Here is a 12,636-nt window from a genome sequence, read left to right on the forward strand (position 1 = left end):
ATCGAGCTCTCCTTCCATGAAATACGAAATGCCTCGTTTAGTTTTCATCCAGTTTCGCTCCATTTTTCTGGTTGCTCTCTTAAGGGCCTGAGTGTGCTCGTTGTAACATGGCGTTGGCCAATTTTCTTTAATCTTCTTTAAGCGCAACGGAGCAACTGTCTAAAGTGCTGGAAAAGAGAGAGTTAAAAGTTTCTGTCGCAATATCAAGTTCATCTAAACTATCTGGGATGCTGAGATGATGTAACTGATCAGGAAGATTATTTATAAAGCAATCTTTAGTGGCAGAAGTGATAGGTCTAACATATTTGTAACACGGAGTCGGCTTTGCAGCCTTGGCTAAATGAAGTTTACACAATACTAGATAATGATCTGAGATGTCATCGCTCTGCTGCAGAATTTCAATAGCATCGACATTGATTTCAATCCTGAAATAACAAAGTTACAAAGTCTTAACTGTAGTAGTCAGGTACAGAAACTAATAATTGGGCCTAAATGTAAAATAACACTATTTGTTCACTGTAGAAATTAAATATAGGTTCATCTTTGTCAAAGCTGTATTTTGTTTTATTAACATTGACACAGACAACTGCAAGAATATTAGGATTCACTAGACCGAATGCATGGATCGAATATACTGTTAGACATGCAATTAATTTCCTGTTTGTTCACTTAAGACATAATCGAGTGTTTAAAGATGCTGTATGTAAGTTTTTGACTGTACTGAAGCATAAAAATACCATATGTTTGCAGATATTTAGGAAACCTGCTGAGTTCACATACTCGTGTCTCTGAAAAACAATGCTACAGCCAGTTATTTTACTTTGAAATGTGCGTTCCGTGTCGGAATGTCTGTTTTTGTTTTGGTCTGTGTAGGGCTGGACAATAATTCAATATCAATATATATCGCAATATATATTTTTTTTCAATAACGGTGATATGATTTTTAAACGCATTTCCGATATTTCAATATACATTACAGGCATGGGTTACATTTACATGTAACCAGATAATCCATTAGTAATCGGATTGACGGCTCAAACGGACTGAAAAGCCTTAATTTAAACACCTTAATCGATCCGATTGAGCTCGATCCGAATGAATTTTCGATCGAATAGAGAGCGGTGGTTTATTCCTTTTCTAATACGATCGAGAGTACATGTAAACACTTAATCGGATTGAAAACCGAAACTGAAAGGACTGCGCATGTGCAATGACGTTGAAATAGCGTATGTATGACGTGCGAACAAGCTGTTTTTCCTGTTGAGTAAAATGTCATATAAATGAGCGTCCCGTCATTCTATAATTCTCATTTCACTCAGCATCTGTGAAGTGGAGCAGGACAACGTCCCACCAGTCCTTGTTTCAGACTCTCATCCACATCTCATCATTTGGGCGCGTGCGTTTTTTTGTTTTTTACAGTATGGCGGGGAGGTGTATTTTGACTGTGTGATAAATATAAGCAGCGGCACAACGGTTCATCATTGTCTCCAAATTATCACCAGAAATTGACAAATATTAAGTCTGCTGTTTAAAACAAATAAAGAATCAATGTAGGAGAATTAGGGGTGTGCGATATCACGGTTTTTGATCGTGGACGATTAAAATGTCTCCACGATCTGCTTTTGAAGAAATATCGTAGTATCCTGCATTTTATGCAGTTCTGGCGCCGAGCTCCGTCTCAACATACAACAAATGTTAACGCAGAGGAACGGGACACTGCAGTTCACAGAAGTTCATTATTTGCATGTGCTTTAAAGCCTTGCTGGTTAAACATGTAATTCACGTGCTGATGCGCTTTTCTGACGTGTACTTTCTGAGCGCATACACCCGAAGCACACGGGCACTAAAAGCCTGTCTAACAGCATCTGTTTACTGGACTACGTTATAAGTTATCTTTCGAGTCTTATTGCGCTAATATTGTCAAATACACACAAGGTTTACATAAACAAAGTTGGTTATGTCTAAAGTGAAAGCAAACAGAAAAAAAATGAGAGAAAATCTGCTTGTCAAATGCGTGTTAGACGCGTCGCGTGCAGCTCTTAAAGCGACAGTAGCCAGTTAGTAAACAAGCTGCCTCTTGTCCTTAAAGAGATAGTTCACCCAAAAATAAAAATTCTGTCATTATTTACTCACTCTAATGTTGTTCCAAACCTGTATTAATTTCTTTCTTCTGTTGAAAATAAAAGTTATTTGGAAGAATGTGGCTAACCAAACAGTTGCTGGTCCCCATTGATTTCCATAGTAGGAAAACATATGGAAGTCACTGGAGTACAGCAACTGTTTGGTAAGCCACATTCTTCCAAATAACTTTTATTTTCAACAGAAGAAAGAAACTTATTCGGGTTTAAAACAACTTGAGAGAGTAAATGATGACAATTAAAATGTTTGGGAGAACTATCCCTTTAATGTTAATAAAACAACAAAACACAAAGAGGAAATCACTCACTGCTCTTGACTGAGAACTTTAGTAGTAGCTTTAATAATAATCAATGTATAATTTATACAGTGAAGTCTATGTTGTGTTTTATTTTCGTATTTGTTCATTTAGCCTAATTACTTTCTTCAATGCTACTGTTAAATACCCCTACTGTAGCTGAAAAAATAAAGCACTGTTTATTTCATTTGTATATTAAGTTGTGTATGCTTAATGTGTATCTTTGTTCCTAATTCTTAATAACAAAGAAAATAATGATAAAGATTTTTATCTTCGCCACTTTGGCCTAAATGTCTGCCATTCTTTTTTCTTTTGTTACCTATAAGGCTTTTTTTTTTAAATAGGGACATTAGTTTGGCTGTAATGCTCAGTCACTTGCAAAATAGTAAAACCAACATGAAAAAGAATCGTGATAAAATCGTTAATCGTGATTTTCCTGAAAAAAATCGTGATATGATATTTTTGCCATATCGCCCACCTCTAAGGAGAATAGTTATTATGTGCAAACAGCGGGAAACTCTATTTGTGCAGTGTGCGCATGTCAAAAAATCAATTCCGATTTGAAGCTTAAAGCTTGTGACCCGATCACTTGTTTAGCGTTCATGTAAACACTACATTCAGATTCATTAATCGGAATGAATTCAGGGTGTCCTCAACACTCAAAATGTCACTCAGCAACATGTTTTTTTCTGCAGCAACTAAGCACTTTTCTTATTCTTTATCCTGGCTGAAGCACTTTTTTCAATCTATAAGAATAATATAATCAACCTATGTTAGCCTATAGTTTAAAGTTAAAGATATTAATATTAATAATTTGAGTCTTATGTTTATTTGACGGTGATTTCACATTTCTTGTTTGCATGAAGGCTAAATACAAATAAAATATTAACAATAATTTTAACAATAATTTATTTGTACCATTTTTATTTCTAAAATATTATACAGTTTTATAGGAGGAGGTTTCAGAGACTTGGCAAATTAATCTTTCAGAAGTTTGTAGGTACAGACATTCATTGTGGGCGTTCTTGGCAGTTTTTATTGAGGCTTTTATACTGTTCATATCGATATCGGAATTATATCGTATCGACCGAAATTAAGAAATATATCGTGATATAAATGTTGGCCATATCGTCCAGCCCTAGGTCTGTGTGATACCGCACGTTGCCAATTTACCCAATAGTATTCCGCCACCACTGGTTGCCAGTTGGCGGAAAACACCGCAAATTGCAGCCATGGAAGCCAACAAACAAACTGGGTCAGAGATCGCAGATTCTACTCAACCTAAAAAGCCTCCACCCATCTAAAAATCTCTATCACCAGGAGCATATTAAAACGTGATATCAACTCATCATACATCAATAAATCAACTCATCAGCTTAGTGTAAATCTCCTCGCATTCCATTGTTAATTGCGCTCGTTCCTGTTGCGTGTCCTCAATCTGGTAACCTGCCTGAGCGTCGAGACTGAGCAGGAGGGGGCGAGGGAAGCAAGTCTATATTTTTAATTTGGACTGCAGTACCCATGTCAACCACTAGCTGCCAATCTCTAGAGGCTCAGATCAGAAGAATTCACATTTCAATTCACATTTATTTATATAGCGCTTTTCACAATACACATTTCAAAGCTGCTTTACAGAAAGTGCATGAGTCCCTATTACAATTTAGTGATCTGTTATCAGAGGTAACTGTCTAAGTTATGTATTTCAGAAATGTATATATACAAAATAGCTAAATTTTTAGTTAGCTAAAAATGTATTAATATAAACAATGTATTAATTTAATGCAGAAACAATGAGCTCATTGTAGTAATGAATACTTGCTTGTTAACAAATGATTATGACAAGAAGACGACAGATTTCTTTTATCAAGTGACGAGAGTGAGGTGGGCTGACTGACAAGACGGTGGCGAAAGATTTGGTTTCAAAGCAAAATGTAAAAGCACCTATTTGGCAATATTTTGAATTTAAATAGGGAACGTGCAAACATTGAGGCTGCCATAAAGGTGGCAGCATGCAGAGGTAACACTTCTAATTTACACCCACACCTTCAAGCGCAACACAAGAATGAGGCTGCCGTGCTTATTCGTTTTGTTAAAAGCTCTGTTTAAATAAAGTTGGTATGTTTTTCCAAATAATCTCCATAAAATCATGCTTTAAGATGAAGTTTTAGTGCTAAAACTCACAAAAATAGTATTTCATTTTACTGAAATGTTTCATTTGTAAATGTTTTCTCATGCACTGCATCACTTCTCTGCATTCCCCTATACAGTGACTCTGGTGAAAGCCTGTTTGTAACACAGTCTATGACCAAAGCAGTCCGAACTGAAAGACGACATTCTAGATCAACTAAGAGACCAGAGTCCATCTCTGATGATACTGGTGATGATGGAGTGGGGGTCACCAGCAGCCTCCCAGAGAATGAAGACACAGAATATGAAGAGGGAAGTGAAGGTCTGCATGCGTTGTGCCCAAAAAGAGGAAAAAGGATTGATTATGTTCCCCCTCAAAAAGCTACTTTTCCCTTTTTGTTGAAATCGCACAGACAGCGGCACCTGCCCATGAAGAAGCACCAGATTCTAGAGGTGGCGTTTATTCATGTTTTTTGTGTATTATATTTGTGTATTATGTCATTTTAAAATTATATTCTGTCTGATAAAATGGTCTCGAGCCGTATTCACAAAACATCTTAAAGGGGTCATCGGATGCAAAATTAACTTTTATAAGGTGTTTGCATATAAATTTGTCTTTGCAGTGTGTGGATTTTTTTTTATTGTATGGTGATGGTGTCCATTGACTAAGCCTAAACGCTCTCAATCAAGCCGTTTGGATTTTCTGAGCAATATGATTCCCACGACCACTGACGGACTGTCCCGTATTAGCATATTCCCGCTCTCAGCCATTTGTATACCAAGGCAGGTTGCCAAGGCAGCACTTTACGTGTCTTGTGTTGACACGCCCCACGGAAGAGAGGGGTGGGGTGAGCAGTTCCTCATCATTTAAAGAGACATGCACCGCAACGGGTCTCTGTGAACAGAGCTGTTTTTGAGGAGGTAAAAATTGTTGGATTACACAACCATTGAGGAATAAAAAAAAAGTAAAAAAAAGAAGATTTTATGTTAACTTAACAGGAAGAACCTAAAGAATCATACCAACTTGTGGAAAATGGGCATCCAAAGACCCCTTTGAGGCTAAAAGTAGCTCCTAACTTTTAAAAATAATGGGCTTGTCAGTCCTAATTTTAGGAGTCCTACATTTTTTTCACAAAGCATTTTAGCACTAAAACAGGTCCTAAATCTGTAAAACATTAGGAGTATTCAAGAGGACTCCTAAGTCACTAAGACCAAATCGCAAACAACCCTAATGGCTGTTGCTGGCAATCGGCCTCCTCGAGCTGATTAGATTGACGGTTTAAACGTGCTCCTCCCAAACTTTATGTATAATTTGTCGCTTGAATTCTGCATCTCGAGATGCAGACATGTAGGAGGCTGACAATTAGCTGAACATATACTACTTTAATTAGTGAGACAGCCTACATTTTAAAACCTTTATTTGAATATTTCAACATTTGTATTTTAAAACCTTTATTTGAATATGGCAACATGATAGGCTACCTCATTCTAAAATATTTCTATGATTAAATCGCTGACATACACACCTCCCCCACCAGCCAATCACCTTTTTCTTTTCTTTTTACATCAGCCAATCACTGTGGTCATAGTTAGTAAGCGTATTGACATCCATAGCAACTAGGTCAACCCCACCCTTTTTCTTAGCTCAAGTCTTCTCTCTGTTCCTTGTTGGTCTCAGCAGATTTGTGAATAGGTTTTAAGAGAACTCTTAACTAATAACTTTTATTGTCATTTAGGAGAACTCTTAGTGGTAAGATAAAATGTTTTGTGAATATGACCCCTGGTCTCTAGAAAAAAATAAATGGAAAAATAAATAAAAAATAGTACTTTACCATCACTGGTTGTTATAATGCTATCACTGTCATTTAAATGTATTTAATTTATGCATGTTTATTTTTTTGTATTTCTTTTTTAGAACTCAGAAATTGGAGGGTTCCTCAAATGCATAAAGAAAATCAAGGAGGGTTATGTAAAAACAGGAAGAGCAATCAGTCCATATATGCTGGAGTCTCGGTAAGTTCTAATTAATAACAAACAAAATATAATTGTAAAATAAATATATTAGTTTTAATGAAAAACATGAACTTTGTTTCAGGCTAAATGATAACTCTGAGGGGGATGACCACAACAGTGATCATGAAGTCACAAAAGTGGTATGTAATTACTGCAGACTTTATAGTACCATGTCCATGATATAGGCGGGTCCATGAGCGCTGAACAGCCGCCGACGGCCTGGGGCTCACACCTCGAAAACGTCTAAACAAATTGCCAAATAGACGCTATGTTTTAGGGGTGTCCCCGACTAAGGATTTTCATAGTCGAATCAGATTCGTCAAGTCCTGCCTATAGTCGACTAATAGTCGAATCATGTGTGTGGTGTTGGGGAGGGGGCGGGGCTTTAAAGGAGTAGTTCACTTTTAAAAAAAACTTTTGCTGATAATTTACTCACCCCCATGTCATCCAAGATGTCCATGTCTTTCTTCAGTCGAAAAGAAATTAAGGTTTTTGATGAAAACATTCCAGGATTTTTCTCCATATAATGCACTTTACTGGGCACCAAACTGTCCAAGGTCCAAAAGACAGTTTCAGTGCAAACTGTTCAAAGGGCTTTAAACGATTCCAGACGATGAATAAGGGTCTTATCAAGCGAAACGATCGCTCATTTAAAAAATAAATAACAAAGTTTAAGTTTTATAAGCTCAAATGCCCGCCTTGCTCTGTTCTGTGTGACCGAGTCACATTGAGCACACTCATATAGCCAAAATGACATAATCCTCGTTTAATAACACATCTGCAAAGAATCGACCGTGAGATTGGTAGTCGAATCAGGCTCCTCCTATCGAAGCATCGAATCTTCGACTAGGGGTCACCCCTACTATGTTTACAAATCGCATATTTGAGGTCTAAATAACTACATTCTCGCCTAAAAAAAAAACTCTTAACTAGGGTTGCACCTGACTAAAGATTTTTCTAAGGCATGATGTATTCTCCTAGGATTTCCTGATACTTCAATGATTCTATCTTGCCTTCCACACGCAAAGCAGCCCCTAGAGCATTACCGAGCCACCACCATGCTTAACTGTAGACGGTGTTCTTTTCAGCATACACTTCATTCTTCTTCCCCCAGACATATAGCACTTTATGGTGATCCATAGGGCCAAAATGTTCCAGTTTTGTTTCATCGCTCCACAGAACAGTGTCCGAAAACCTCTGTGGCTTATTTATGATTTTGAGCAAATTGGACCCAACTTTACTTGTGCTTTTGGGTCAGTAGTGTGGTGTATGTCTTGGGAGTTCTGGCATGCGTTTAGTACGCGCCTTACTGTGCAAGCTGAAACCTCAGTGCTTGTTGCCACCAAGTCTTGCTGCAGGTCTTTTGCACTCACTTGAGGGTTTTTCTGAACCTGCCTTCTCAGAAATCTGGTTGCAGCTGTTGATAGCTTCCTTTTTTCTGCCCCGTCCAGGTAGTGTAACCACTTTAATTTTTATTATTTTAAATCCCAACAGAGATTTTTTCTATGGGGTTCTAGTAAGTCAGGTGACTGTGATGGCCACTGTAGAATCTTCCAGGACTACTTCTGCAACCATGCCTTGAAGTATGCTTGGGATCATTGTCCTGTTGGAAGTGTCCAATGATGCCTAAGTTTGGAGCGTTATCCTATCTGTTTGACAAATTAAGTTGAAAAAAATGCAAGTGCAGTAAAGCGTGCTATACTTTAGCTGCCTTCCACAATACCCACAAACACTTGGATATGCGCCTAATAATAGCTCACATTTATTTAGGTCTCATTTAACTTTAAAGAGAGCGGCCATGTAAAGTTGCTTCTTACATGTTTTAAAAGATGAGCCTTATTTGAGGTCGATGGATGATAAGCGAATGTTTGGATTTCCTGCTTGACATACTGTTATTGCCACTAGGACCCGCCGTTAACGGTCTTTCCCCTCATGGACTGCGCAACTTTGCTGCTTCCTGTGGAGCTTTTTTTTTCTGCGACTAATAAAATCTTGGTCGACTAAGCCTCTTGTAGTTGACTAACGTTTAGTCCAGTGGTTTTCAAACCTGTCCTGGAGGACCCCCAACACTGCACATTTTCTTTGTCTCCCTAATCAAACACACCTGATTCAACTCATCAGCTCGTTAACCCATGTGATGAGCCGATGAGTTGAATCAGGTGTGTTTGATTAGGGAGACAAAGAAAACGTGCAGTGTTGGGGGTCCTCCAGGACAGGTTTGAAAACCACTGGTTTAGTCGACTATTAGGGGGTAGCCCTACTTAAAACTACATTCCATGACACAACAACAGTAGTATTTATAAAAAATTGTGTTTGCTCATCCACTGTGACACTTGCTGTGAGAGAAATGCTGCAAGCGGAGTGATGCATATATATTTATATTTATCACCGTGTACTAATCTGTTATTGTTGTTTTGCCTTTATTTCAGGATAAGAACATTTTTGTTATATGTTACGGTAAAGAAAAGAAAAAATGGCTTACACAATCCATCTGGGAGAAGAGGATTCAGGATTCACTTTCAAAAGACAACGAAAAACAGTTACTTAATGTCGATGGAAAAGAGAAGAAAAGAAAAACTAAATCTACCAAGGAAAACAAGACCACTGCTTCTGTTAAAAAACAATCAAAAAAGAATCGCAAAGTTCCCCAAAGCAAAGCTGTAACCAGGACTTTATCAGAATCTTCCTGTGTCTCTCTCTCTGAGGAGCAGGAAAAACAACACAAGACGCATGAGGTTTTAGCTTCATGTTCAGATGCTGAAGACTCAGATTCTTCCAATTGCAGACAACCTCTTAAGCAGATCATTCAGTGTGCTGAGAACTCGCATGGAAATAATTTAGTGGAAATTGAAGAGACAGAGAGACACTCTGTAGAGGCAGTCAATCAAATGGAGCAGGAGGATGACATGAGGTCAGGAACTGACAATCACCTTAATTCCAACAAAAGCAATTTCTTCTTTTCACCCCAAGGGGGAGACATTTCTGTACAGAATGAAATTCAACAGTCTGACAGTGACATTGGCTCAGTGGACTTATTCATGCCATTGAATAAACATAAGAACAATCAAATTCATAAAAACGCATCTATTAAAGCGAACATGGAGGAGAGTGATCAAGACAGTGATGTAACTCAAATAGAGGCTGAAGGACAGTTTGAGTCCATATTTGGACCAGGAACACCCAGATGGTGTGATGGTGAACATCATGCAAATGAGAACGATGAAAGTGACATAACTCAAATAGAGACGAAAGAATCTGTGTACGTGTTTGGAACAAGAACACCAACCAAGCGGTTTACAATTCAAGATGTCAACAGTACCAAACACACTGAATTCCAAAAGACAGGCCAGAGTCATGTTGTCCTACATACTGAACTGCTGTCAAGAAGGGAGGATAAAACAAGGCATAAAAATAAAAGGATAAAATCAATGTCATGTTCTCATAAGGAAACTGAAGTCACAGGAATAGAGACTGTGACTGTGCAAGCATCATCTAAACATTTACCACTAGCTGATGAACCATTAAGAGAAGTTTACTCAAGTTCTGGTGAACATGTTATCGTGGGTAAACAAAGAACGGTGGTGGAGATGGAAACAGATACTCCAGATAGTCCTTTGTTTAAAAATGTTGGAATGAGCTTTCTTAAACGAAAAAGAAAGGGTAAGAAGAGAATGGGTGCTGCTATTTTGATAGAATGTGATACAAATGTAGATGTGAGTCAGAAAGTGAGTTCTGTTGATTATGTCACTGAACTTAAAACAACATGCAGAGAAAACAGGGAATTATGTGATGTAGAGAATCGAGTTACAAACGAAGAGCAAACGGCAACATCAGTTTTACAATCAGAGGAGACGTCTGAGCTCTTGGACGAAATCATTTTATCTACAGTGGCAGATAACAATGTTTTCAAAAAGGCTATGAGGAAAAAGAGGAAAATGTACAAATTAAAAGAGCATGAGCATGTGCAGCCTGGTGTAGAAAATCAGTTTGTTGAGGCAGTCCAGTTCAGTGAGCCACAAACTACTGAGCTGACACTCAAAAGAACAAAAAAGAAGAGAAAAGACAAAGAGAAGACAAAGACTGCATATGTAGAGGGGAATAGTGCTACAGAGATCCCATCAAACGAAACTTTAGACTTCGATAGACCAGCGGAGTTGACAATAAATGAAGGGAATCAATCCAGTGCAGCTCCTGAGACTGGTCAACCTAAGCATACGGAGACATCAGAGGAAATTACAGGGTGTCCGTCACCTAATGTGACTAGATTAAAATCAGTGAAGAAGAAAAAGAAAAAAAGAGATGAGACTGAAGTCTCTCGATATGAATCTGTTGATCTGGATGTAAGTTCTATGTCTCAGTTTGATGCTGGTCTCAGAGTGTTTGAGCAACAGGAAGATCAGGTCAATGAAGAAAGGCAGAGCAATGACAGTGCAGCTGAACATTTGGAAGGTAATACAGCAAGTATATTAAAGGTTGCCAAACGCAAGAAGAAAAGTCAGAATTTAAGTTCTCCTCAAATTGATGACATTATTGGACTGGAAAAACAAGTATCAGGCATGCAGTCAGAGAGCACAGCAGAACCGAATAATTTAGGTTCAGATGACACTGACACTGTTATCACAAAGGACAAACAGAAAAGGGCAAAAAAGCAGAAACTAAAAGAGCGAAAGACAATAGAGCTTGCTTCAGATATCAAGGACATTGTACAGTTTCAATACAGTGAGTCACAATCTACTGATTTGCCATCCAGAAGAACAAAAAAGAGAGCAAACAAGGACCGAGAAAGAACAACAGTTAACTCATCAAATGAACTTTTGGAGCACATTAATGATAGATCTCCAGAAATGAGAGGAAATAATGTGATTCAATCCAATGAGGCCACTGAGACCGATCAGATTGAGCATTTACAGTCATCAGAGGGAAATACAAGATGTCCATCACTTAGTGTAACTAGATTAAGCTCAGAAAAAAAAAAAAAAAAAAAAAGGGATCGGAGTGCGGAACGTCTGTATGAATCTGTTGATTTGAATCTGGATGCGAGTTCTGTGTCTCAGTTTGATGTCACTGGACTAAGAGCACAAAAGATGATTGAAAGAAGGCAGAGCAATGCAGCTGAACATTTGGAATGTTATGCAGCACATGTTTTAAATGTTGCCAAACATAAAAAGAAAAGTCAGAATGCAAGTTCTCAATCTCAAGTTGATGACCTCATTGGACTGGAAAATGCTGTGTTAGACTCGCAGTCAGGAAATACTGCAGAACTTAAACGGAACAAGAAGAAAAAGTACAAATTAAAAGAGCAGGTGGATATAGAGACTAATGCAGTTACTCATAGTATGGACAATGTTCATTTGGTTGAGATGGATCAGTTCAATGAGTCACAAACTACTGAGCTGACACTCAAAAGAACAAAAAAGAAGAGAAAAGAGAAAAAGACTGCATACGAAGAGGAGAATAGTGCTACCGATACCCTGTCAATTGAATTTTTTGAAGCTACTGAGACCGATCACCCTGAGCATTTACAGACATCAGAGCAAATTGAACGATATCTGTCACCTAGTGTAACAAGATTTAAATCTGTGAAGAAAAATAAAAAGAAGAATGGCAGGGAAGAGTGTCAGTATGAATCTGTTGATTTTGCTCTGGATGTAAGTTTGGGGTCTCAGGTTGATAATGTAACTGATGGATCAACTACTCAACAGTCTATTGAAAAAAGGCCAAGTGATGTTGAACATTTGGAAAGTAATACAGAAGCTAAATTAAATGGCACTAAACGCAAAAAGAAGAGGACATTTTCTATTAATTTCAATTCTGACTTTAGCTCTTCCTCTGCACAAATGCAAGAAACTGTAACACCTGAGAGGAAGATGAAGAAAAAAAGATTATGATTGCATTACAAATGTAGGCGGTGAATTGACTTTGGAATGTTCTTATCGTACAGTGCAGTTTGAAAAGCCTCAGAGTCCGATGTCGAAACCACCTAAGATGATTCCAAAGAAAGTGAAAAGAAAAAAAGGAAATTAATGAAAGCATAATCGCATACTGGAACGATAGAGCAGAAT

General features: G+C 37.9%; 1 protein-coding gene across 1 annotated transcript in view; it reads left to right on the plus strand.

Moving 5' to 3' along the window:
• The window catches only part of pho (phoenix), a 111,953-nt gene extending 99,317 nt beyond the window's left edge, over positions 1–12,636 (plus strand). The window contains exons 3-6 of the mRNA XM_056236027.1: positions 4,702–5,014; positions 6,477–6,574; positions 6,657–6,714; positions 9,004–12,636. Of these exons, the coding sequence (XP_056092002.1) occupies positions 4,702–5,014; positions 6,477–6,574; positions 6,657–6,714; positions 9,004–12,462 (3,928 nt within the window). The 3' untranslated portion in view covers positions 12,463–12,636. The remainder of the gene's footprint in view (positions 1–4,701; positions 5,015–6,476; positions 6,575–6,656; positions 6,715–9,003) is intronic.

The sequence above is a fragment of the Rhinichthys klamathensis genome, unplaced genomic scaffold, assembly GCF_029890125.1.
Source record: "Rhinichthys klamathensis goyatoka isolate OS25496 unplaced genomic scaffold, OSU_Roscu_1.1 h1tg000019l_1, whole genome shotgun sequence".
NCBI lineage: Eukaryota > Metazoa > Chordata > Actinopteri > Cypriniformes > Leuciscidae > Rhinichthys > Rhinichthys klamathensis.